At 40.2% G+C, this 24,239-nt stretch overlaps 1 protein-coding gene and 1 long non-coding RNA gene across 3 annotated transcripts in view; both read right to left on the minus strand.

Annotated features, from left to right (window-relative positions):
* USP22 (ubiquitin specific peptidase 22) overlaps positions 1–24,239 on the minus strand; it is an 88,864-nt gene that overhangs the window by 11,801 nt on the left and 52,824 nt on the right. For both annotated transcript variants that reach the window (XM_058035201.1, XM_058035200.1), the window contains 3 exons: positions 12,758–12,927; positions 5,979–6,126; positions 2–107 (listed from right to left, as the gene is read on the minus strand). In XM_058035201.1, coding sequence (XP_057891184.1) covers positions 2–107; positions 5,979–6,126; positions 12,758–12,927 — 424 coding nt within the window. The remainder of the gene's footprint in view (position 1; positions 108–5,978; positions 6,127–12,757; positions 12,928–24,239) is intronic.
* Positions 14,924–16,615, minus strand: LOC131090084 (uncharacterized). Its single transcript, XR_009115294.1, has 2 exons — positions 16,235–16,615; positions 14,924–15,124 (listed from the first exon to the last, which is right to left on the minus strand). It is a non-coding gene; the product is annotated as an uncharacterized LOC131090084 (long non-coding RNA).

Raw genomic sequence — 24,239 nt, forward strand, 5'->3', positions numbered from 1 at the left:
CTGGCAGACTTGACAGGTAACATCCGACTGCAGTCCGCCTGTGAAGATTTGGTCTATGATGCAGTTACAGTGGTTGGGGTTGTTGGCCTTCTTCCCATTATCATCACCTGCAGGAATGCAAACACAGGCTCAGAAGTCAAAAATCCTCTGAGGGAACAGTGGTTTGTCTTGGACTGTGTCTCCAGTAACTCTTTCTAACTCAAACTTATACTGCAAGTTCACAAGGATAACACAGAACCCTGAAGAAGTTGTGCATTGAAGAAAACAAGGAAACAAGATTGGAATTCCTTGAAAAATATAGAAGATAACCAAAAGTTGACTAAATGTAGAGGTGAAGCTTTAAGCCATAGCAGTTCTTAGCCAAACCCTTGCTCTGAGTATCTCCCTTTACAGAGGTTTGCTTTCCACTGCCTGGCAAAAAGATCAGCTCCTAAGACAAGGGAGTTACCAAGGTGGTTCATGAAAATTGGTATTTAAATTTCACATCAGCAAATGCTACATTTTTACTTCTATCCCAGTCAAATTCTGTGAGTAGAATGAGGGGAGAAGGTTTGTTAAGAGCCTTTCATCCCCAGCCCAATGCCCCCATCAATGTGCACCTTCCATGCAAGTTTTCATCAGTGGGAAAATGAAAAATGTCCTTTTCTGAAGGGAGGAGGTAATGCTGTGTCCTCCTCCAGCTTCTCCAGAGGCAGAACACATGGCAGTGAACACATTCCCATCTCTGAGGCATCACACACTGTCACTGCAGGTCCCAGGAGGAAAGTGTCATTTTTAGGACTTAAGTGCTGAGATAAGCCAATTCAACTTTCTCACAATAACCAGAGTATTAAATAACTAGAGTATTTAACACTTCTGCACAGTTCTCAGCTTCCAAGCCCTCTCCCTCCATTCCCCAAGCTGAAGTAGGAATGACAACCTTTTCCTTGGGTTTCCAGACTGTCCACTTATTTTGCTTGGGCAGGACAGATGCAACTGGGCTTGCTTTGCAATCAGAGATGCACACACCAACTACTACACAGCACCAGCTAATTATTTTTAAAAATAGATCTTAAGATGTTTTTCCATCTCCTTCAACAGCAACTGCTACAACAGAATTAAGTTTGGAGAGGTTTCCCAGTGTATTTAACTTACTGGGAAGTATTTGATTTCTGAAACTTAAATGCTAAGACTGAAATACTGAAATACTCCTCAAATCTCTGCTACTTCTCAAAACCAATTATTTTCTACTCAAGAGTGTCAAAAAAAAACCACCTGAAGAAATGAAAAGTTTCTAAAAGCAGGGCAATAGACCATTTTCATGTATTTAAGGTGCTCTAGCTGGAGTTTTCTTGTAGTAGGAACAGATAGAATTTTTTTTTTCAATGAAACTTTAGAATTATGCTGAAAAGTATTATATAATAATCTGGCAAAGGTTCCACTGGATACTAAGTATGGAAAAGCAGTCATAGGTGATACCTACTAAGCTGCAATGGGCCACTTGAGTTAATTAGATTCTAAATGCCTCAGGAAAGTTCTCCCTCAGCTGCCAGATTTAGGCTTTAGAAACTTTTGTTTGAATTGCCAAGAAAAGCACATTGTTTCCTTAAAAAGACTCTTGAAGAAAATGCTCTAAAATTAGATTTCAAGTGTATGAGGTTCAAGTTGGGGGTTATCACACCCGGTCTGAGGTGTTTCTTGATGGGAATTTCAGCTAAATCTCACTGAACTTAAGAGCTTTTAAAGGGTTCAATTATGCTAAGCTAATGAAGAGGGCATACAGGATAGAGACTGTGCAAGGCATCCTTCACCTACAGAAAAAGATTCACTTATATTCACAAAGATTAACAAAAAAAAAATTCAAAATAGAATTAACTGGGTTTTAGTCAAAGCTCCACTTTTCCTTTTTAAAGAGCTACCACATCCTTGTAATCTGCCCATTTCAAACATTGTCTCTGCTTTGTTTTGAGGGGGCAGGAGGAGGAAAGCTGTGCTGAGAGCTTTTCCCTGGATCACAGGTACCATCCCAGCTGGACACCTTCAGCAGACAGGCATTTCCTCCCACAGAGAGAGCTGAGCTCTCCCTTTTCAATTACACAAGTCAATTAGGATCAGTGATGAGAGGGTCTCAAATGAATATCCTGCAAGCTTGTTCCCAGCAAAACAGAAGGGTATTACCCACTCAACATTATTTCCCATGACATTTGGTTGGAGAGGAGGGGAAAAAAGAGTAAGATTACCACCTACACACACTTGTCAATATGGAACAGATGCTGAGGGGAGGTATATTATGCAGCTGAGAACTAGAAGCTGCTAGATTGTTGTGCTCAAGTTAAGGTTCCCTTCAACATTTCTGTCTCCCAAATGAGGTTTTAATTTCAGATATTTTTTGGGGGGTTAAATCCAGTCCAGGGAAATCAGCAGCTTTTAAGAATGGTTTTAGTCCTGTGCTGACCCAACTTAAAAAAAACATCAATGTACATATTAATATGATTATGAGAATGGCTGAAAATTAAGTTTAGGAGTTTGCACTTAACTCTCAAAAAACCCCACACAGGTTACTACTGTGTCTGTGAAATAACTAAGATGTTAATCTATTTCAAAATAGGTATTTAATATACCACTAAAGGTAAATAATGCACAGCAACAGTAAAAACAGCTTAAAAATACACAAGTTTTTAAGACTGCTTTTGGTTTTGATATAAAAATACAAGTTTTGCCTCAATCTTTCATTCTGTATTTTAAATGAGAAATGGGAAGTCAGGAATTGTCAGATTTTAAAAGAGGTATTTATCAAAACAAGACATTAATGTTAATATTTCTGCTTTGCTTTGGTCCCTGGTGTTCTGAACAAGTGCTTGTTATTTCTGACAAAGCAGTGTACACACAAATCTATATGGATCAGAGCAGATGACATGTTTCACAAGCATATGCTCTATCAATTCCTAAGAATATCATAGAGAATTCACAGAGCAGGGCAGTGTTTTCCTCCCAAATCTCAGTACATCATTCTTTTTCTGCCTTCAGATTTGTTTTGTAGCACTCCTTGTTAAAGGTGAATGCAAAATGCTTCAAGAAATCCAAATAAATGAGGAATAATCAGCTTTAAGGTACTATTCTCCCTTTTTTAAAACTACTGAATAAAGTCTGGGATAAAAACAGAGATTACTTCTATTTTTTATCTTGCTTTTTGAACCTTTGTGTATCAGTGCCCATCTCTGGAGTCCTGTTGCTCCTGCAAAAGGTACAGAAACCCCCACAGCAGTGATGCCACTGGTCTTGATCCTTTTAAGAGAACAGTAATTCTGACTTGAAGATGCCTGAAACAAAGGTGGGAAACTAAAAAGTGTCTGCATGCTTGGAAGCTCACTGGTGTGGAAGTTTGCAGAATCAGAACCTCAAATTTATCCCAGAGCACTGGGGATAAAGATGCATCTGTCATGTTGACTGAAAGCTGACTTAATGCTTTACAGCCTGGGCAGAAATACAGATTATTTACACTATTTCTTCCACTCAAATACTACTTTTCAGTTAGATCACCTGCCTCCAGCTCTTGAAATGAAAAAGTGATGCATAGGCAAGACACACTTGTCCCCTTTTATTCAGAAATATTTTCTATTACTCCAGCAGCTCAGAGGAGCCCATTGAGGGTTCAGAATGTGCCCTGCCCAGATGCCACAGCTCAACCCAACAGTGGCAGCACACCCATCACCCCTCACACAGGACATCATTTACATGGACATCAGACAGGTATGCTGGCCTTCCAAAACTCCACAGATGACACTAAAACAAAGTATAGATTCAACCAGCATTTAAAACACCAACCAAATCAAAACAAAATTACCTGGGCTGGCCTGCCCACATAATCATCTCAGGGCCCTTGTAGGATTACAAAATTTATCTTTAAATGGACATCAAAATCAGGTATTTTTCTTAATTTAGGCAGTGATAAATCAACAACAAATATTCACAGCTTTGTCTTCACTTGCATTAAGACATTTCCTAGACAGCTGAGTACACAGAATGGAAAAGGGATAAATGACTAATGGCAGCCAAACAAACATCACTGGGTATTTTTACCTAAGGAATACTTTCATTTACTTTGGTGCCTGAAGCCTTGGTGATCATGAATAATGTCCAAAAACTAGAGCAGAATTTCCCCCATGACTTTATTTTATTTCACTGTGTGTTAATTGCAAAACTTCATTACTATTGACTGGAAGCTTTAAAAGCTTTTTTCGTTCATTAAAATAAATATTTAATATTGGCAGAGGAGGCATTATTTGCTTATTGTAGCTGTAGGACATATTCTCACTATTAGTAATAATATTTTTACATCTGCACACTTCACATGCAAGTGTGTCTGTGTGGATACACAAGTGGGAAAATTTTCTCATTACACTGAAAACTAGTTCATTCCAAATGTGGTTTTGCATGACTATACTTGAAATTCTGTTTTAGATTAACTTGTTTGGTTCCCACACAACTGCTCAACCACTTCTTTTAAATTACCTTGATGTGGTATAGATTATTTACTATGATTTCATAAAAGCTTCTCTATTTCTTCAAAAACAGAAATTTGAAAACCTGGCAGAAGAGATATCAAGGAAGATTCTTAAAGTCAAACCACATTTTTTTAAAGTCTTTTCAGATTCTTTATCAGTTTGAGAAGAGCTCAGGCACCTTCACTATTGCAAATTTTTTTTTTTACGATTCTGAGACACAAATACTCCTTCATTAATTAATGAGGATGTGTAGAAGAAATATGAGCATTATCTTATATCAGAGATGATGAAAAAAAGTTCAAGATTTGTTAGATAAGAAATGGTTCAGAAATTTAACATGAACAAAGAAGTGCTTCTGTTTGCAGCTGAATTTATTCAGGGTTAAGAAGTCAATATTTGGTTAGATTTTGTTCCTTACTGGACTTCCACACCAGTTTAATTTGGATTATTGAAATCCAGTTAGTGGTTGTCAAATGACAGACATTAATAACTGCATAGGAACTGCTCTGTGTACTCCTGTCCTCAGCAATACTTTTTTTGGAGAAGATTCTTTTGGAGGCACCAATTATGCATGTGAACAAGCCCATCTGCTGCCATGCAGGGCTACCTCAGAGATAAAAGCAAGATTCACAATGGTTCAGAGAAGCAGCAGCAGCCTTCCCTTGGACAGTCCTCTGATAAACCAAAAAACTAAACCCTAAGTGCTTTTCCTTGAGCAAAGCTGAGTGCTTAAATCTTCTTTTTGATAACCAAGGACTTTTTGTTTGTTCTGTTAGTATCAACTCTTCTACTTTCCCTTGGAGGAACAGTAAAAATTTCACTGCTGCAGGAAGTGAATCAAGTTAGAGCAAACACTGGCAGATTGGGAAATTTTCAGTTCAGCTAACAAACAGAAAATACATAATTTCATATGGTATTACAAAATCAAGACTTAAATACTTCATATCAAAAAGCCCAACACTGAATGTTTTTATTGTATTGTACAATTACGTATTGTTCTATACAGACTAATAAAACAAGATAAACCACAGCCACCCATTGCTCTTCCTTATTCACATTTCTGTAAGCAATTTGGTATCAGAAATACAACAGAATCATATTTAAGCAGAATAATAGTATTAAGTATTAAGACATAACCTCTCCCCTATGTTATTTTCATCAGTCCCATGACACACTGAGTAAGAGTTCTAACTACTGAACGTATAAATAGAATAAAAGGGCAATTTAAAAGGAAAAGACACTGACTCACAACCAATAAGAGAACATCATGATGGTGATTCAAACCAATGTACAGACTTGTCTGCTTATAACTTTTGGTACTTTTTGACAGTGGGAATGATTTATCTATTTCTAAATATTTTAAGTCTACCGAACATTTTTAAAGGAATTTGCTAAGAGTGCTGCGCTGGCGCTAAACTTGGTTTAAGAAGAGATGGTTCTACCTCCTTTGGATGCAATAATCCTGGTTGATTGGAGCCTCAGGACAAGCCTTACCTTTGCAGTGTCTGTGTAGCACATCTAATGCAGCAATGAGGAACTCGTGTGCATCTTGTTGCTCGTACCCTGCTAAATGCCGTGCGTGAGTCCATACCAGGTGCAATAACCTATATGGAATGTGAGGAGATCGGTGCCCAGAGTAAAACTGCTCAAAGCAAAGAGAAGGACATCACTGTTAACAGCTTGCACAGCCTCAGTGCACTGCATTATTAAAAAGTCAAATGAGAGCAATTAGTCAAATCAATTTAAACTGTTTAATTCTGATGGCCGTAATAATAAAGGGTAGAAACAGCTTTTGTCACAGACTGCTGGAGAAGTGATCTCAGAACTGAGCAGCTCAGTTCCTGAAATTCCATCAATTTGTGACGGATTAGCCTGAAAAATGTGGGGGTGCAGGGAGTGGGGTAGGCAGACACAAACATCACTCACAATTTGCTTACTGATACCATTGGCTTTTATTAAAATAGCCTGGGAGGAAAGAAAGGAAAAAAAATCCTGCATTTGAAAAGGAGCAGCAATTTCATTCACAAATTATGTGAATGAAGTGCCTCCCCTCATATCAGAACAAACACTGAAGATGAGAATATTAGATGCTGACTGTCAGCCAATCTCTGACCCGTGGCAACTCTGCATCCAAATGCTGTGCACACTTCAATTTATGGAAAAATTTCTAAGCAGGACAGCAGCCTCATGCCAGTACTGGCCTTTCACTGTGAAAGGCTTTAAAAACAACTTTATTGAGCCAGCTGTTTGCAGAGCTGAAGGTCCCCATTCAGGCAGTGATCCCCAAAGCCAGCTGCCATCCCTGCTCCAGCAGGGTGTCCCCTGCCTGGGAGTCTGGTGCTGGACCAGCTCCTGCATCTGCTCCTTCATCTGCTCCAGTCCAAATCTGATGAGCTGGCTCCAGAGTGACTAAAACTGCCCCAGGTGATTGAGCCAGAAGCACATTAGAGAGTGCATAGATGAATTATTCAGTCAGCACAGCCTGATGTGAAACACTGCTGCTGCTGCTGGGGATGACAGTGCTGGGGAGGGAAATCAGCACAGGGCAGGAGGACACTGCCCACAGAAACTTTTTTTTAATTAAAAACCAGCCAGGTCCCACCTGAAAAAATCCAAATCAACAAAAAAACCCCAACCAACCCACCCCAAAAAAAACATGCCCAAAAACCACCCATGCTAAGGGTCTGTGTTTCCCTGGGTTGAGGTTCAGCCCTTCCTTATCCCTGAACAGTAGTACCAGTTCCAAAAGAAAAGCAGGGATGCTCCTGTTGTCCCTGCAGGAGTCAGAAAAGGCCCAGAAGAGTTTATTCACTTGATAGAGTAACATTTTATATTTAAGAAGTGAACATTTGTGAGTCATTTTGCCTTCCCTCACCTTCAGCAAAGGTATCTGCCAGTAAATGCTGCGTGCAACACCACAATTATGTTTTCCCAAGATCCTATCAAATCCATGGCAGTTTCTTTTCAGTTACTCTTCCCAAACAAAAGACAGTAAGTGGCAAATACACAGAACAAAAAACAAGATTTAAACCCCCAGCAGTATATAATTCTCATCCTTATTAGAAAAGTGAGCTTCCCTGAGTTTCTCCCTGCACAGTCTCTGAGCATTTTATATAAGTCCAATCACAGGCACTGTGCTACAAACCTGCTGAGAGAAAACACTGTATTTTAAGGGACAGGTTGGCAAAAGGCAGCACAATCTTCATCTAATCCTCATATTGGTAGGGCCTCCTACATGATTTTAGTGTATTTCCACCCACAGGAATTTCTTCCTCACAAGCTCCACTTTTCCCCACCAAGAAGCTGCACCTCTGCAGCCAAACACCACAAAATGCTCCTATAAATACAAAGATCAATAGTTACTCTGATGCCAACAAGGATGACACGGAGGGACTGAAGCAGGAGTGTGGTAATTGAAATCTGCTGATGCAGCTGCTGCTCAACATAATTCAGGGAACTGCAGCAATAAAACTTCCCTGTTCTGTCACTCCTCACAATTAGTCCCAGAGCTCTCTGGTCATTTTAACCACCAGCACTCCATGTAATTACTCCACTGCAGACACAAGACCTGCCAGCAGATTCTACATTCTCTGCTGCCTCAGTAGGATGAGAAAGATCTGACATGAAGCTTTATCAAATTATTAACTATTATCACAATAAACTAGAAACCTGCCTGGTAAGAATGTGGGGTGGGGGAAAAGCTTCACTGCTCAAGTAAGTATTAAATATAACAAAGAATCTGAGCACATTCAATAACAATATTTTAACTGGAATGTATAAAACATCCATCCCATCTCTGTCATTTCCTTGCTGCTGGGAAAAGCAGCCTATCAGAGCAGTTCCAGTCCACAAAAAGGAAAAGAGTCCATGTAAGTTTTATTCCAACCTTTTCACTGAAGTGTGCAAATATAAACAATGATGTATCTGCAAGTCACCTTTAAAACACAGCTGTTAAACAACTGTTAACTGTTCCAAACATAATTTAAACTTTTTTTTGTTGTTGTTTAAATTTGTTTTCAATTCAGCGGTATCGGTTGTTTATGTTGGAGAGAACTGGTTTGAGCAATTTCAGAGTGCTGGGTAATACACTGCTTAATTGCTATTCCAGGAAAAAAAAGGGAGGAGGAGAGAAAGGAACAAACCAACCAGCATTCAAAGCCTCCATTCTTACACAGACCAAGTAAAACTAATTTTGTTTTTCCACTTGAAACACTTGCTGTTGCATTCTAGAAAGAATCTGTGGAGGAATTAGAAGACTATAGGCTTTGTAATTTGCATTATTGTTACAAAAAAATATACAGAACACAGTGAGGTTTTAAAACAAAACAAGACCCCACTGTACACATCTGTACTTCTTTTTCCTCCTCCAGCCAAAAACATGCACAGAAGTTTCTCAATTATGTGAATGAGCAGATTTATAAATTTGATTTATCCCGCACATGTATCTGCTGAGCAGTCTCTGAGCTTTGTAATTATGAGTTTATAGGCAGAAATCCTGTACCAGGTTCAAGTCCAATTTGAGAATTCAAAAACTCCTCTTGGAAACTGGTTCTCAGTAAAGATTTTTTAAATTTTCTGGCAATTTACAATGGATGAAAGGACTAGGGAACACATGGAACTCATGCAAGAGAACACCTTCTGGAGGCTTCCCAAAGAACAATGGTTCAAAGAATCACAAAATACATTTTTCTTGCAGGAACTCTATATGTTCTTCACTTCTTTCAGGGAAAAGTACCAAATTTTACTAAACCAGCACAAACTCTATTTTCCATGACAAAATTCAAGCTTCTGTCTATGTAAAGGGCCTAACTGCATTTTCTCCCCTCTAGTACCTTTGTTGTAACTTATTTTATACAGAAGTCACTTCCACAGTAGCACCTTCAGATATCAAAGCCATAAATCATCTCCTCCTTTTCCCTCTTGGTGCTCACTTCTCAACTCTTCCCCTGCTTGTGCTGTGTGCTGTGCTAGGCTCACAGGGATGAGTAATGATGGGGAAAAGGAAGGGTTTGTTCCTTCCACCTCTGAGTGGATGCATTCTGCTCCCCTCCCATTCCATCTATTCCAGTCACAGAGCACGAGACACAGATCTAATCCCACCTTCCTGAGTGGTCATTCTGGAAAGGATTTAGATAAACCTCAGGGTGTGGGCTATCCTGAAATTCATTTTCATTGGTGAAACAAAACTACAACACAAACACCAGTAGGTAAAAAGGAGTGCCCCAACCCTTTCAGCCAAAAGGCTCAATGAATGGACTGTGTGTTCCATCTTCCCCCTGCCCAGATTCACCACTATCTGTTACTCCCAAATCCTTTTCATTCCTTTTCTTATACAGTGTAAGTCATGTCATGATTCTATTGAGAAATGGGTTTCATGTAGCACAAAGAAGAATGTTAATTGATGCAGTCAGATATTTTTAAAACAAACAGAGCTCAGTGCTTGGTGTGTCTGCCAGAAAAGCTACCAGGAAAAAAACACCTCAGTCCTGAGAACCATCTGACAGTCATTACTCACCACCAACCTACTTCAAGGTGGAAGAACTTTGTGGCTTCCTATTTATCACAGAGAAATCACCCAATCTATATAACTACATGATCTTAAGCAAAAAAAGAAATAAAGTGGGATGGATAACTTCTGTTTAAGAGGCAAAAGAGCAAAACTTGCTTATTTATATATAGTAAGTTTTATTTAATGTTCAAAACAGTCTCTCTTTTCCTCCCTGAGAGCTCCCACTCAGGCACTCTGCAGATCCCCTGGCATTCCATTTGCCTAAGATCACACCTTCAGAAAAGAAGGGTGGAGGGGAGATGAAATTAACCCTTGCCCTGATTGTTTGTCCCTGGGTAAGATGCTTTGGGATAACCACACTAGCTAATCCTGGTGGGAAAGCTATGTAGAAACAAGACAGAACCTGAATCAAAGTTTCCCTGGTAATTCAATTACAAAGGAATTCTCAGCCATAGCATTGAGATCTCCTGGTTTGCCTTCCTCTGCTCAGACCTCAGCTCTGCAAAGGAAGTGACAGAATCTTCATTACAACCACTGCATAGAGCTGGGACATGAAACATAACCAGTCTGCTCCAAAAATTATAAGATTTTTGTTTTAATTCTGAAAGCAAAGAAATTAAAACTCACTGGGAACAGAACTGTACAATGGGTGCTGACAGAGCCAAAAGCACAACAAGGTATTTACTGCTTGTGAGTTAAAATATACCAAGTTGGTTACAGACCCAACAGCTTTGCTTAGGAGGATTAAGCTCCAGTTTTACTTCTAGGAGGTTGAGTCACTTTCTGTGTCCTCCCACAGCACATGGCTGCAGTATTTAATGTGAAATAAGGACAGGGACTATTGCTGTCTGCACAGTCTGGTGTCACAGATATGGCTGTTCCCTCATCCGTACACCCTCATGTTGCAGAACATTTAATTAATAGAACTAATGCAAGTGTAGGCATGAATTTGGACTTGAAAATGAAGGCTGAGCTTCCCAAAGTTGTGTATGAAATTAAACTTGATTACAACTGAAACTAACACAATAACACAAATGCTATGTTTAAGCCCCATTTTGGGTAACAGCCTGTTCTTTGTTCCATGCTCACAGTAGAGCAAAAGGCATTCTGAGCCATCAACAGGGCTCCACACACAAAAATGGAAACAAAAATCATTACCTAGAGAGTCTTGATCTTTCCTGAAGCCTCTCAATCTGTAATGTAACACTCATTTCCCCTTTCCCAAGGGATTTTTTTAAAAATGCATGTGTAAATAGAGTGTGGTGATGTTCAGCGGTGTGAGACTTTATATACTATTTGCTGAAAGGATAGCAAGAATATAATAGTTCCTTCTTTTTAAATAAGGAAATAGGTTTCTCTATTAACAGTCTACAGAAACTGATATTTCTATACCATGACTGATTTTTTTTATCTAGGTATTGTGGTATTTCCCCACTTAACTGCACATCTGGTTTCAATAATCCTACAGCTGCTACCTATTGGTCTGCCTGCCTTTTGTTTTTACCTCCTTTCCTGACAGACTCAGAACAATTGAAAAATAGAACAAAAAATAAGAAATGTAACATACAGCTAATGATTCATTAGCAGAATGAAATGTTGCAAATCCTCAGAAGTCTTGAGTATAAGCAGAAAACAACTTTTGTACTGGAACAACTAAGGGGGCTTTACCTTCTTCTATGTATGTTTAACTCACCTGCAGTGACCAAAAAGAATCATCTCTGGTGAAAAAGGCACCAGAGTAAAATCAAATTGAAAATCACAAGATAAAGGTAAAGCTATTTTAGGTTGGTCCCTATCAGAATGAACTTCCATGACAGCACATCCACAGAAAACCTGCTCTGTGTACAGACATCTCCAGCAATTTTAAATGCTCCATGACAGCATGTACACTACAGCTCTTTCTGGTTTTTTGGTTGGTTTTATTTTACTTACCAAGAAAGCAGATCTACCACTGAGGGAAGGGCACAAATCTGGGTTTGTTTTGAAAGACATCTTAGAACTAGGAGCCCATGTCCGCCCACAGTCCTTACAATACTGATGTGGAATTAAGATAGATAATAAAGCTCTTGGACTATTTATTAAGGAAAAGCCTGTGCTCATCTCACACAAAATGAACCAAACCTACAGAAAAGACACACTGCAAAGCCAAGTTCCTGAGTGGGAAAGGGAGAGAAGTGCAGCTTGTACAGGGAAGACACAAACTGTAGCAACACATTCACTTCTCTTAATCCTCCTTCCTGGCCCTTACTGGGTTTGCACATAAGAGATGACAGAAAAGATGTTTCTGCTGGTGAACAAGGACTAAATTGAGATATTTAAAATATTCATACAGACCTACATAATCTAGTACCTTAAACCACAAGGATGTATACTACTGCTTTATTCTCACTCCCATTATCACCTGAAGAGCTCGTGACATATTTTCCAGTTACAACTTGCACCTTTAATTAAAGCACACATTCATCTTTAAGACTAAGGATTCCCAGATCAGTCTCAGAAGAACAGGCAGCACTGTAATTATTTCCCATACCAGCTTTGCCTAAACAAGGGTGACTTCACAATAGGACTTAAAAGCCATTAGTTTCCCTTTCAGCAGCTGGGTGTTTTTGACAGCCAGGTCTCAATCTTTACTGCTTTGTTTTACTACATTTTGAGGGGAAACACAACTTGCATTCACTTTATATTTGCAAATAGAACACAATTCCTTTTGGGTTAAGCAGCAGCATCTGTGGCAAGGTGATGCTTTGTGGCAAACAGCACTCACCTCCTGAAAGAGCGTAGACATTTCACAGACCAGACATGAGCTGGGGCTTTGCATTTCACATTTGTGCCTGTCGGAGAGGAAGAAATCTCGCAGCAGTGGAGTGTGGGTAAGTGCCTGGACAATACAGTTCATAAAACATGTGTTCCCAAGATTGATTAGCCCTCGTAGACCTATAAAGACAGAAAGGGGGAGGGGATGCATAAGCATTATCAAGTTAAAAAAACGGTAGATTTGCATTTTTATACACTTTTCACAATATTGCCATGGATTTACTGTCTTACATGCACAGCTCCAAATACAGTTTTATACTGGTTTAGGGAGGCTATTGCTAATTTTGTACTCAAGTCACAAGAAGCTGCAGAAGCTTTCTGAGCTACACTAGGATTTTTTAAATTCTAGGAAATAAGGAAACCTAGAAGTTCAGCAACACCAATACCATTATTTTGCAATGGCTGTTGTGCCACATGTCACCAAAACATGTCCCTCCCCAAGACTGATACCAAAGTGCAATGACAACAACTGCTAAGTCAGTACAGTAAGAAACCAATACATTTAAAGAAATCAGTGAGTAAGTTTTCAGATTGTTTAAAAAGCTTTGCCCCATGCAGGTCATGAAGCCAGAACAAGGTTTTTGTACTGTTATAATCATCATCTTTCTAAGACAGGCAGCAAAGGAAACAGCCCTGACAAACCAAGTCAGGCTGTGCCATCCAATGCAGACTTCAGAGATTTTAAACCCAAGATCTGAACAGAACAACTTTAAAAAAAAGAAACTCTGAACAACACTAATTCCACACTTGTTTTAGGCAAATTAAACATTAATCTACAGCATACATTAAAAAATTCAACTTGGCATAAGAGGATTCATCACACCTTAAGTCAAACGTTCAGTAATGCCCAGAGACGATTCCTTGTGCTTGGAAACCAAGATGCTTAAAGGAAAGCTCTTTTGTTGCACAACAGAAGGGAGGTTAGGAGTGGGGAAAGCTTTTCAGTCATTTTGCAAGGTCTAAGTGAGAAGAAAAACATGCTCAAATCCTTGAGTATTCTTCCAAAATATTAACATAATACCACCATACAGGAGCACTAAACAAGAAGAGCATCAGGTGGCCAAGAATGCTTATTTTTAATCAACAACTTACTTTGAAATGAGATAAAATGCACCGATAGATACAACTCTGGTATTGATTTAAAATCAACACAGTCCTCTTCTGCAATAAAAATAGGATTACTACAGAAACATTGAAAGAAAACACAACAGGATTACTAGTCACAGAACGAGGAATTTCCTTGTCATTCCATGGGATGAAAAAACCTCTCAGCTGGCAGTGCTGTGGTAATTAGAAGTGGTGCAGTTCCCGTGCAGTACAGCAGATAGTGCTCCAAGGGCTCTTTAGCATCCTGCAGCAGGAGGGGGTGTGGTCCAGTTGCTGTGTTACCACTGAGAACAGGCACCACAGCAGCTTGAGCTGCACCCAGAGCTGAAGGCAGGGACACAGAGCACTCCTGAATCCTTTTTCCTGTATCTAAAGCAACATCGACCTGCTTCCAACAGCTTCCTGTTCCTTCTGTGTACTCACAGGACAAAGTTTCTCATTATATTACAGTGACTTCTACTGGGCAGAAGCTTGTTGCAATTATTTCCTTGATTTTCATGCTGGGAGGCAATAAGTGTGTGCACAACATTAGCAGAGTGTTAAATAGTTAATTTGTTGGAGCAGCTTGAAATACTGTGTGATGCTTCAGCTTGGTCCACAATCCTATTTCAATTCCCAGTCTGTGTCTCTGCAAACAATGTCACAACAGGAGGGGGCTCGTGCTGTGCAAGTGGAGAAACATTTTGGTACCTCTTGCTTACCTCTCCCCTCATTTTCTGCCATTTAAAATTGACTGGATTTATTTAAATCACAGGCTGTGCTCACAGGAGGTTGGAAGGCTCCCTGACATGCATTTTGAGAAGTAGAAGATTCTATTCTCTCCCTATTTCTCCCTCTGGTTAGCACCAGATTTCAAAGCCAGCCTGTTCAGCACAGAAAACTAGAGGAAAACCAGTAGTAAATCTAGAGATTCCCTCTAGCACTTTTTGGTGTCTAATAGAGCAGTCACAAAAGCAAACACATAAAGGCAGCTTTTTGGAATCATTTATTAAGCATCATTTATTACATGCCTGTGGCTGGACCGTCTTTCCCTGTGACCACAAGAATCAAATCTTCCTTAAAGTTGCCACCAGGAGACAGTTTCAGGCATCAAACTCAGAATGCTCTTGGCTTACTCTGCTTGCTTGGTCTTTGCTGTCAGTTTTTCATGGATCTAAATGGAGCAATTCATGTGCTGGGACTTCACTTGAATGAACCAAGACAAAGCAACCTGCAAAACAGACAAGGCTGAAATGTGAATACTCCAAACTCCAATAAAAATCAGAAAATGGTGATTTGTAGCAAAACATGAGAACTTACTCAGTTGAAAAGGGAAAAAGGAAAGCAGCACACATCAGTCTTATCCTTGTGGGAGCAATGACTGCAGCTGCTGCTCAGTCTCTTAAACTGGTGCTTGAAATGAAACAGGTATGAGGAACTACAGCTCAGGTACTGCATAAGTAATTGCAGCACACTGGAAAACATCAGAATTTGATGTAGGTAAACTAAAGAGCTGACAGAACTCAGAACAACACATCCTCTTGTGCTTAACTTTTATGGGGAATAATGAGTTTTGTTGGAAAGAAAAACAGCTAAAAATTAAAGCCTCTACAGCACTCTGGTCAATAACACACTGAGAATGTAAAAGCTTTGTGCCTGCCACACCTATTCCCTCCCCTTTAATAAAGCCTGGCAAGGTTTTGCTGGAACAGTCAAGCATTGCAACATGTGGGTCATAAATTAACAGAAAAATAATGTGCCAAAACCTCACATGCAGCAGTCCATTTGTGCTAGAGCACCAACAGTGGTTTCTACCAGGCTCTAATCAGAACACAGTGTCACAGTCTAAGGATTGTCAGCAGGCTCCAACCTCAACTAATAATAAAGCTCTGGTACTTTGCAAACTTCTGCTGTGCTTCATAGCATTGTCTTTATTTTTGTTTCTTATTAATTGTTCTGAAATGAGCAAGGACAACCTGTGAGATACTTAATATTTTCTACACATGCATGTGTGTTGTTGTGGTAAATGTACTTCACAGGAAAGAAGTTTTAGCTCTGAACCATGCTGATACAATTGTAAATATTGGAATAAATTAATGTTGCTGAGAAGACAAAATTGTCATGTATGGTAAAATTGTCATGTATGGTATAATCATAAAAGAAGGAAATATCCTTTAATCATCATCATGGAATACAAACAGTACTCTCATTCTGCCAAAAGCTGGGCAGGCAGAGCATAAGCAAAGGCAAGAAATCTACTTTTGCAATGCCTTGAGCACAGGGAAACCCATCTGGGAAGTTTTGTACATTTGGTCTCAAGACTGGATTCTGGCTGGCTTACCTTTGTCAGCTTCAATTCTTCCATCTTCTTCCAGGAATGGCTTCTGTTTTTCCAATGCTCAAAGCAGTAGATCTGCAACACTGGGCAGCAATGGTTGTTGGGATGCAGGGAGATCCAGAGCACTGGTCCTGCCAGTACACCCACACAGGGGAGATGAAAAATCCAAGACAAGATAAGGAAATTCCACTTCTCCGTGAAATGCAACTCTACAGCTATTAGAGGTGGGGAAGCAGGGAAATGAGAGGACCACACATGAATAGAAAATACAGAAAACCCAATCCTGCCCTCATGGAGGAGGTTCTGTTTGCCTCTAAACCCAGGCTTCAGGCTGGGACTGGAAAGAGCAAACAAACCAGTCTGAACAGATGTTCCCATGCAGAAACCTGGGATTTAGTGGAATGAAGGTTCTGGAAGGAAGAGCAGCAGTCACTGGACAATGCAGCTTGGTGAGACAACCAGGAGATGATTCAGATGCAGTGAAGCACAGCCAGCCTGAGATCCTCTCTACAGGAAGCCCAGGTTGGCAACACCTTAGAGCAATCCTTGTCCCCTAGCCCAGCTCCCCATCTGGTGTTGATGCTTCCCTGCAGCTCCATCAGACAGTGTCACAAGTCACTGCAAGCTGAGCAAGAGCTCACTGAAATATTTAAAGACAGTTCAACATCACACTTGGAAACAAACAGCGCAGCACAGCAGTGAAGAGTTCTATAATAATTTGGGGTGATCATCCTAAGTCCATCCAACAAGAACTGGCAACAACATTTAAGAGCATCTTTCTGAAAGTATTTCAGAAGAGGTCTACCCTATTTCCCAGCACCTAAAACTACAACAAAATTACTCTCTCAGTTCTCAGGTTTCAGGTGTAGAACACATCACACATGACCTGAATGGAGCTGCCACAAACACCGGCCCAGTCAGACCCAGAGCTGCTGTTCCACCTGCATGCCTGGAGCAGCAGTTCTGCTAATGGGGTTAGTGACAGCAATTATTTTCCAAAGCTAATCCCTTCTGAAATGTTAATACAAAAATACTCATTTCAGAAAGCAGCAGTATACAGATATGTGAAATTACAAGTCTACACAGGAAAGCTCATCACATTCTGTGACACCAATGATCACGTGAGAGACCAAAAAAACCCCAACCATGCAGTTTTGGTTAATTTATTCCCCAACACTTCAGCTGAGCATCCTTTCTCAGGGGCTGGAACCCACAGCAACTACAGAAGCAGGAACACTGAGGCAAATTAATCAGAACTTTTTCTTCAGATGTTCTTACAGAACATTTTTTACAAGCTTACCAATAACACATTTGGGTATTAAATTGTTTTGGCAACTGTTTCAGAAAAAGCTACAGAAACTTTTGCCACAGCCAAATTAAATGAAGAAATTTCAACCACATGATCTTAAAAACTAACTGAACAATTCAACTACTTCCAGCAAACACAGAACATGCAATCTACCCAGAAAGAAAAAAAGCATCTTGGTAGGGAGAAGAGGAAGCAGAAAATATTGGTTCATCGGTAGATCTTTTTCTCAATAGAGTAATTTTGACAGCAACACCAAGCAAGGGATTACATGACAGATCAAAGAAGTGGAGATGAACACTCAGGGCAATAATCCTCCCTTGTTGGGTTACTGCTGAACCAGGTGAAAACATGCTCATGCTCCCTCTTTTTTATTTTTCTGACTTGACTCCTTTTCTCCAGCTATTCAGGGCTGCCAGGTCAGTCAGTGCTCAGTCTGAATCACTGTAAATCCCTCTGGAAACAAACCACCTTCCCTGAGCTGTTCCACCAGCAGCACCCACCCACCTCTCACCCCCTGAGCTATTCCATCACCAACAGGCACAACCTGGAGAGCTCCACTCACTCTTCTGCTCTACCCAACTTTTAAGCTAAGCCTGTTAAATCACAAGTCAGAATACAGTTCTAGAGAAATACATTTTCATTTAGAAAACAAGATCTGCAATACATTTTTTCAATTTTTTCTACATATGTTATATTCTATACATGAACATTTCACTGTATCATTCCATTATCTAAAAATATTTCTTGATTATCATATATGTGTGTGCATATCAAGATTCATAAGTCATGTTGAATGCTGCAGTTTTGGGAGGCTGAGAGGATGACAGAGGACATTGTATTTAGATAATATTGTTATGAAAATTTGGGTTTCTTTTTCCTGTTTTAACTATAAGTAAGTATTTTCATTTGTCACTGACAGGACTGAAATAAAAAACAGCTCCTTCATCTATAAGCTCTAATAATCCAGAAGACACTGAGTCCAGAAGCAGTGAGCATAAGACTATGAAAAATAACTCCTGTAAACAGAGAGAAATAAATTATAGGACTATTTTAGATACACTTCATTGTGCACTGCATCAAAACAAGCAAGTTTAGCCACCTCTACACAGCAGAAAGGCAAATAAATCAGAAAAGGCCTTCTAGAATGAAAAAAAAGTCATCATAGGAGAAATAAGTATTTGAATTTTAAATGAAACCCCATCTTTAACTTTCCCATTTCCAGCTAAAAGTTTCTGGATCACTGCATTTTTTTCTATTGCTTTTGAAGTAAAACATTGCTCAATAGCAAAAAATTTGCTTATGTGTACAAAAGGAAACTGTCCATGAGTTTGTATCCGGTTGGGAACCCTGGAGTCCAACTACAGGAGCTGCGACACTGGAGGGAAGAAGAATATGCCACGAGTGGCACATGTACTGCAAAACCATTAAATGTAGAGAGAAAACAATATAGTCATTATTCCTCCTTGGATGTATCAGCAGCACCAGAAGACAAGGGCTGTTTATAAGGCTGAATCATCAAACCCCAAAGTTCTCAGTCTTGGTGTGTCAGTGCTGTAGAGAGCTGGAGGAATTCATCCTCATTACTGACCTGTTTCACTGTTAACACAGCTCTACCCCGAGGCACAACCGGCTCAGGCAGACTTTTAAAGGAGTGATCCAGACACAATTCACACTCTACCTGAACAGCTGACAACCCAGAGCCAAAAGGGGAATGGAATGTGTCCCAGCACTGAATGCAGGCTGGCACCTCAGCCAGGTGCTTGGCATGTACTCACTTTTCCTAAGGTACTCGTTCCTCACCAAGGGTGGTTTTGTTTTTCCAAAAGAGAGTTAATTTCCCACCTTCCAGATTTTAAGTGGTTCAAAATAAACAAAACAACACAGCCATTCATATTTCCCAGTCTGTAAGAAAAATCTTACCTTATGTGTTTTGATTTAAATCCAATGCTTAAAAGCATGTTCAAGTACTTTATTCAGGCTCACAGGGCAACTTCAAGTCTTTTTTTGGATAATTTCTGGCATATTTGTATGCAACTGGGCAGTTCTGAAGTGACCTCAGCATTCCTAGGAGACTTTCCAGATTTATTCTTTATGTTGTGTTAGAACTGCCATTCAAAAGTGAACGTTTGTATTCTTTTTCCTCCATTAAAATATCCATAAACCCATGAAAAGTTACCAAATGGCAACAACCCACCTATATTACATTGCCAGGAGAGATGCACAGTGAGATTTGCAGCAGTTCAGCAGCAGAGATTAATGCATTTTCTAGCACATCCATGAAGAGGACCTAGCTCATCCACACCACATGGAAACAACAGCACTTACTGAGACACCAAATATGTTTTTCCAGCATTCAGTTTGCCCCCACCCCTCTTAGCTGACAGGGAATTGATTGCATTCACTATTCCTATTCAATAGCTTCAGTGACATCACATAATACACACTTAGAGAAGGGACAAACCACATCAGGACAGTGCAAATGTAATTGGAAGACAAAACAATAACTCAAGAGCAACTTGTTAAAGGGGAGAAACTATCTGAAATCAATTAAATTCAATAAAAACAATTGTGAAGTAGGAAACGAGGAAAAATTAAGCAGACAAACACAAAATAAGGAGCAATGGCTACAGTAACTCAGCCTAAACAACTTAATCTTGAGCTGTAGCTCTTCTACAAACAGCATTTTGGAACTTAACAGGAATAGGAGAAGGCCTGGAAGTCATTCTGCTCTGGTGACAGGTAAATCTCAGCTGCATGATGTCTGGAATTGAGCACCCATTTTAAAAAGAAATTATGCAAAGTCAAGAACGTGAGTAAAAATTTGTGTGGAATTAATATTTGAGACTGGAGAAACAACTGAAAAATCCACTGGCTGAGTTAATTAATTAAAACCAGATAGTGTTGGTGGAGGAACAGCCAGGCTGACAATTTTCAAGTATGTTACAGGCCACTACAATGAGGACTGTAATTAACTCTTGTGACCTACCAAAGCTATAATAAAAAAAGACTGAGCTCACAAGAAGTAAAATTTAATTAGATATTAAAAATAATTGTCTCAGCTAGAAAACACTGCAATGAGGGAGTTTGGGACTCTGAGTTGTTGGAGTGGTTCCAAAGGCAGCTCTGTCAGCCCAGTGCACCTAACTCAGGAGAAGAGTTTGATATCCTTCCCTGTTTGTCACCCTGAGACTGCTCAGCCACTCAGACTGGCATCACAGCTGGTACAAAGCACAGCCCAGCCCTGGCAGGAAGGTGAGGGCACTTCCACAGCCCAGCTCACCTGATGCCACCTGCAGAGGTGGTCACAGAAAGGATGAACTGAACTCACCCCCTGTACACAGCAATGAGTGTCTGAGCAGCTTCATCCAGCTCACAGCAGAGCAGGACACACAGACAGTGCCAGAACAAGAGAGGGATGCAGGAAGTGCCAGAGCCTCCCAAAACCAGCCACCCCTCACCCCCTCTCCTGTAACAAACTTCCAATGCAGGCAGGTGGATAAAACAGCCACAGGCTGAGCAGTGAGCAGGAATGAGATCCTCATCCCTGGATCCCTACTCAGCCTCATGGCTCTGGAAACCAAAATTACCTGCCCTGCTGCCACTCAGGCAAGGCTGGAGAACAGGTAACAACTGCTGCTGGAATGAGGGCTGCCAACTCTCCTCAATGTTATTTTTAGACTGCATAGGTATTCTGTGCATGGGCTTCTGCATTTGTGGCTCAGTGCATCACTCTCTCCATTTAGTAATACACAAGAAGAGTCACAGGATAATGCAGAGAGATCCAGGGGGTCTGGAATTCATTACCTTTGTGTCACACATGCTGCTGTGTGTCAAGGAAAATTTAAGTTTGCACCTAACAAGAAAGTTTAAAATCAATTCTGGAGGAGCTCAATGGAGTCCCTGTATTGTGCTGCACCTTCAATTAAAATCAACTCCATAACACTGGCACAACACTGGACCCGGGGTTCAGCATAGGAGATATGTGTTTGTAACTTATTTAAACAAAGAATTTCTAGCAATGACACAGAAACAACCAGCAACAAAAGGAGATGAGATTCAGGAAGGTTGTCCTTTGCCAGATTTAGGAGCAAAATGACATCTCTAAGCAATGACTACCAAAGATGTCTTTACTACAGATCCTTCCCCAGAGCAACAGCTTGGCCTTTCCACACATCCTACTCGGACACATATTGTTGGAAGAACCTAAGGGCAACTGACATGGTTGGAGCAAACACATCAAACAAGTTACCAAGAGCATGAGCCAACATCAAGTGTATCATTTTATATTATTACTGTTCAGATGAAATCTCAGAGCCAGAAATTACTCCTGAGTGTGCACAGTGTGCCAGACACACAAAGTACTCTCTATACTCTACTTCCAACATGTATATCTTTGAGCCAGTTCCCAAACTGATGATGCCAGAACAGGAGCCTTTCCACTGCTCAGACGAGTTCCCATTCCCTGCCTTAGGGCACATCCCTGAGATTTCATTTCCTGGGGTTGCTCTGTGTGTTCAGCAGCATGCAAGCACCGTGTTCCTGATTCTCTGAGGGCTACTGCTCAGCTAGGATTGGTTTTATTCCTGTTTCTCCAGGCTAAGAGCACTTCACACAAGGCAAGTGATCTCCTTGGATGGTGTGGGCTGTGAGGTTACAGCCTGTCACTACTCTGCAGGGGCTGCATGCCCAGATTAAGACCAAGCACACAGACAGGACAGGAGCACTTGATGTCCTGTAAGTTCTCCTCCTTCTGATTTGGTGGCAATTGGCTCCTGTGTGCACACCCTCAGCTTGGTAAAATGAGTCAGCAATCCTAAAATATCTGGCAATACAAACAAACAAACCCCTTAAGGTTAATTTTTCATATGGCCTGTGTAAATAGAGAAGCTGTTTCAAGCAAGACAAGAGACTGCAAGTATCTCTTCCCTCTGAATTTGAATTAAGAAACATGTTTCCAAAACAAAATAAATGAGGGGGTTTGACCAAGCCACTGAAAAGTGCATTGAATCTTGCACTAAAATCACAGGAAACAGATGTAGAAGTTCTTGAGATGACACCTGATCTGTTCCTATACCTCAATGCAGAATTAAAAGTACCTGTATTACTCCTGACAAATGTTTCTCTGAATTGTTCTTAAATCTCCTCAGTGATGAGATTCTGCAATATTCTCCGATGCCTCTTGTATTCTGAAGTGCTCCAGGGTCTCATCTTTGTAAACAAACAAAGAACTGCAGCAACATTAACATGGAAGATACACACACAACAAGACCTACAGATAAGCTCTCCTAGTGCTAGAGCTTCTGAATGAGAATGAATGTAATGCTGCAAACAGCAACTGCTTTACAAAAGCTCCAAAGATGAGGGAGGAGACAACTTGTCCAAAATACTGGGTTATCACTGGTTTTTTCTATCTATATGGATTTACTGTCTCCCACAGCAAGCTTAAGTTTAAAATAAATGTGGGGGAAAGGAAAAGGGGGGCTAAAGGAAAGGATCTCTGCATTGTGTGAGAGTAGTTTGGAACCTTTTGTTAAATCATTTCACAAGAAGAGGACCCAGGAGCACCCTACAAAAAAAGGCCTTTTTTTTTTTCCTTTCAAGGTCATGAAAAATGCCAGTTTTTATATCTGTAATTTTGTATTTCAGCATTTTTATTGACCATCTGCATTGTGAAATTGTTTTTCTCTCTCAGGTGTCAGGAAGAAACCAATGCAGCATGTTCTCATACCCAGAAACCTACACAGCATGTAATCATCCACAGCAACAATCTCTGTTTGATTCTCTCAGCTGAAATGAAAAAAGCTGAAAAAGCCATTAAATTCTGCAGCAGAACTTGAACCAAACTTCTCTGAATTCCTGTCCTGGCATATCAAGACCCACTGAACAAATTTTGCCTGTTGTGCTTCAATTTGATCCAATCTCTGTCAAGGTCTCTGAGCATTGAGAAAACACTGGGGAATGTACACACAGGAGAAGGAAACATGTCACTGGAAATAACCACATAATCAAATCAATTATTAAATATCAAAGCATTATATGATCTCTGTAAAATATGAAGATCAGTTGGCTGGAGAAGAAAGACAGAATCATAGAATCCTGGAATGGTTTGGGTTGGAAGAGAGTTTAGAGATCTCAAAATTCCAACCCCCTGCCATTCATTCCACTGGAGATGTGGAAGCATGTCACAACAAGAGCTTCAGAAACAAAAAGGCACCAAGTCCTGAAAAGCAGAAAGAACAACATGAAATGTCACATTTAAGCATATGCATTGAACAAAATGCCTTCATTTACTGCTGAAGCCAGAGACCTCTCAACTGTGGTGCTTGTTGTATATTCAGATACACAAAGCTGAACAAATTTAAAGTTGAATACAGCTATGAAGAAGCTCTCAAAGCAATCAGGAGCTGCCCGGTCTCACAGACCTTATAAAGTTCAAGACACTGAAGTCCTAAGAACCAGAGCATGGAAATAATGATTATTCTCATAATTGCTGGAAGGTCAGGAAGAATAGACAGAAGACATCCAGCATCAAAAAAGTAACAGCAGCAGGCAAAGAACAGGAAATATGTTTGTGAAAATGCCTGAATGATGGATCCAGAGCTTTATGACACCGGCCTTTAACAGCCAGTTAAGCTGTAGACCCTTCAAGGTGTTTTCCTCTGGCAAAAGAAAAGCCTTTACACAAAACAAAACACTTCA

This window comes from Melospiza georgiana, chromosome 16, assembly GCF_028018845.1.
Source record: "Melospiza georgiana isolate bMelGeo1 chromosome 16, bMelGeo1.pri, whole genome shotgun sequence".
In the NCBI taxonomy this organism is placed as follows: domain Eukaryota; kingdom Metazoa; phylum Chordata; class Aves; order Passeriformes; family Passerellidae; genus Melospiza; species Melospiza georgiana.